Source organism: Protobothrops mucrosquamatus, unplaced genomic scaffold, assembly GCF_001527695.2.
Source record: "Protobothrops mucrosquamatus isolate PMUCROS unplaced genomic scaffold, P.Mucros_1.0 scaffold67, whole genome shotgun sequence".
In the NCBI taxonomy this organism is placed as follows: Eukaryota; Metazoa; Chordata; class Lepidosauria; order Squamata; family Viperidae; genus Protobothrops; species Protobothrops mucrosquamatus.
Window position 1 is genome coordinate 599,286 of NW_015386445.1, and position 2,359 is coordinate 601,644.

Here is a 2,359-nt window from a genome sequence, read left to right on the forward strand (position 1 = left end):
TTTCCTCGGCGGGGCTTCGAGCGGCGGCCCCGAGGCTGAGCTGGGGTTACCGGGCTGCCCTCCCAGCTGATCGCCGCCGCCTCCTCCTCCTCCTCCTCGCAGAGCGGCCTCCGCGCGCCGGAAGGGAGGCCGAGGCGCCGCCGCGGATGTTTCCCCGCTAGCGAAGCTGCCGCAGCTCCCTCGGAAGCCGGAGCCGGGGACCTGGGGGGCTCGGCCCCCGCGCCGCCGGAGAAGGCCGCGGTCGGGACGGGGCAGCGGCCATGGCGGCAGCCGTGGCCACCAAGACGGCCTGGAAGCTGCGTGAGTAGAGCTGCCTCTTGGGCGGGGGCGGCCTGTCTCTGCCGCCCGTTCCCCGCGGCCGCTTCCCCGCTTCGCCTGGCCGGGGACCTGCGGGGTCGCCTCCTTCCGGGAGACAGCCGGGCGAGGGGAGCGGGAGGCCGGAATGGCTCCTTCCCTGCTCGGGGCTGAGGGGGAGGCCGGCTGGCGGCCGGGGAGCCCCCAGCAGCCGGGCAGAGAGAGTTAATCTCAAGGAAATGCGCTGCAATATTTTGTTTAACTGTAAACACGTATAAAGTCTGCAGGTAAACTAATCTTAAGTAAACATGATCACTAACCGCCTCCTTTATGCGTGATGGTCGGGGAGAGAGATGAACTAATGAAATAAGCTAATAATAACAACTTTCACTTGCTTTTTTTATGTAGAGGAGATCATTGCCCACAGCAGCAATGTTTCTTCCCTCGTCTTGGGCAAAAGCTCAGGCCGGCTCCTGGCAACTGGTGGAGATGATTGTCGAGTTAATATTTGGTCCGTTAACAAGCCCAACTGCATTATGGTGAGATTTGGTTAACTACTTTATGATAATAGCAGAGATGAGCCAGGGAAAAGAAGTTCTCTACTTGTCTTTAACAGCCTGATCCTCCTTTTCTTCGTCTCTGTGGTATCCAAAGGAAAGCAGCCTGGGGGAGATATTGACCTGAGTGATCCCCATGCCAGGGATGCCGGCTTCCCTGCCTGGGCCCGTGTCCTGCAGAAATTTAAAGCCTGACTCCATTTTGGGCAGAAGCCATGTTGAAACTAAGCAGTTCTGCATCTGATCAGTCTCAGGTTCTCTTGGGAACCTTGGAATGCCACCTTAGGTGGGAGAGTTCGGTAGTAAATCCAAGAAGGAGGTGCTGCCTTTTCTTGGGTGTTAATTGATGCTCCGTGTTTTTACATGTGTTTGGCTTGGTAAAATGCCGTGTGCTTCTTGTTCATAACAGCACTTGTTCCTTTAGGCACAGGCCTTCTTGGCTTTTCCAAGGTTAACATGCCGTAAATGCAAACCGAGCAACATACTTCTACACAAACGTAAAAAATATATTTGGGTAGCATTAAATGCTGGCAGAATGTTTCTGGCTAATGGTATTTTTCAGTCCAGTATTTACTTAAGGAAAATTATTGACAGTTTTTAATTTTAATACTACAAAGGCTGTGATTACAATCACCCAGCCACGGTGGCTTTCTTAGCAAACCATAACTCTAAACCCTGCAAACCAGTTGAAGTTTCATCTAAGAAAGTTATATTGCATCACAAACAGAAGGAAGTTGTTAAGCAGCTTGTAAGCTTGTAAGCCTTCTTTATACCTGGCAATCTGAACACAGTCAATGCAGGATGAGCTTGGCTTGCTGATATTTCAGCTTCAGACTGAGGCTAGGGTGGTGAGTTCCCAATCTCACTTTTACAGCACAAATCTCCAAGGTTTCTTAGGCTGGTCTGGAGGCCACTGAAAAATCTCCCTACTCCCCAAAGCCTATCACAAAAATCTTTATGCTACTGCTCAGATCTTTGTTTCATGACCAATGTAATTGTGGCTGGTACTCCTCCCTTCAGTTGGCTGACTCTTGTTTTTTTTTATCTTGATCAGAGTCTAACCGGTCACACAACGCCAGTGGAGAGTGTGAAGATTAATACAAATGAAGAGCTCATTGTTGCAGGATCTCAGTCAGGCTCCATTCGGATCTGGGACTTGGAAGCTGCCAAAAGTAGGTTTGAAAGACATTCCGGCACCTTCCCTTGTCCAGCTGGCCTGTAGAAAGGATGCTGGAGAACTACGTTTTGCTCTGAGGGTTAGAAGGACTCTTTACCTCTTTAGTCTTTTTCAGATAAAAGTCCGTAGTTGATCTTTGGATGACCATCTGTCGGCCGTGACCAGGGGGGCGTTTTATCAGGTTCGCCTGATTTACCAGTTGCGGCCTTTTCTGGACCGGGACGCCTTACGCACAGTCACTCATGCTCTTGTCACCTCCCGCCTGGACTACTGTAATGCTCTCTACATGGGGCTCCCTCAAAGGAGCACCCGGAGGCTTCAAATGGTCCAG

The 2,359-nt window shown here is 51.5% G+C and overlaps 1 protein-coding gene across 1 annotated transcript in view; it reads left to right on the forward strand.

Moving 5' to 3' along the window:
* Positions 1 to 260: 260 nt before the first annotated feature.
* Positions 261 to 2,359, forward strand: part of KATNB1 (katanin regulatory subunit B1) — a 12,135-nt gene continuing 10,036 nt past the window's right edge. Inside the window, exons 1-3 of the mRNA XM_015812097.1 lie at positions 261 to 300; positions 703 to 833; positions 1,906 to 2,023. Of these exons, the coding sequence (XP_015667583.1) occupies positions 261 to 300; positions 703 to 833; positions 1,906 to 2,023 (289 nt within the window). The remainder of the gene's footprint in view (positions 301 to 702; positions 834 to 1,905; positions 2,024 to 2,359) is intronic.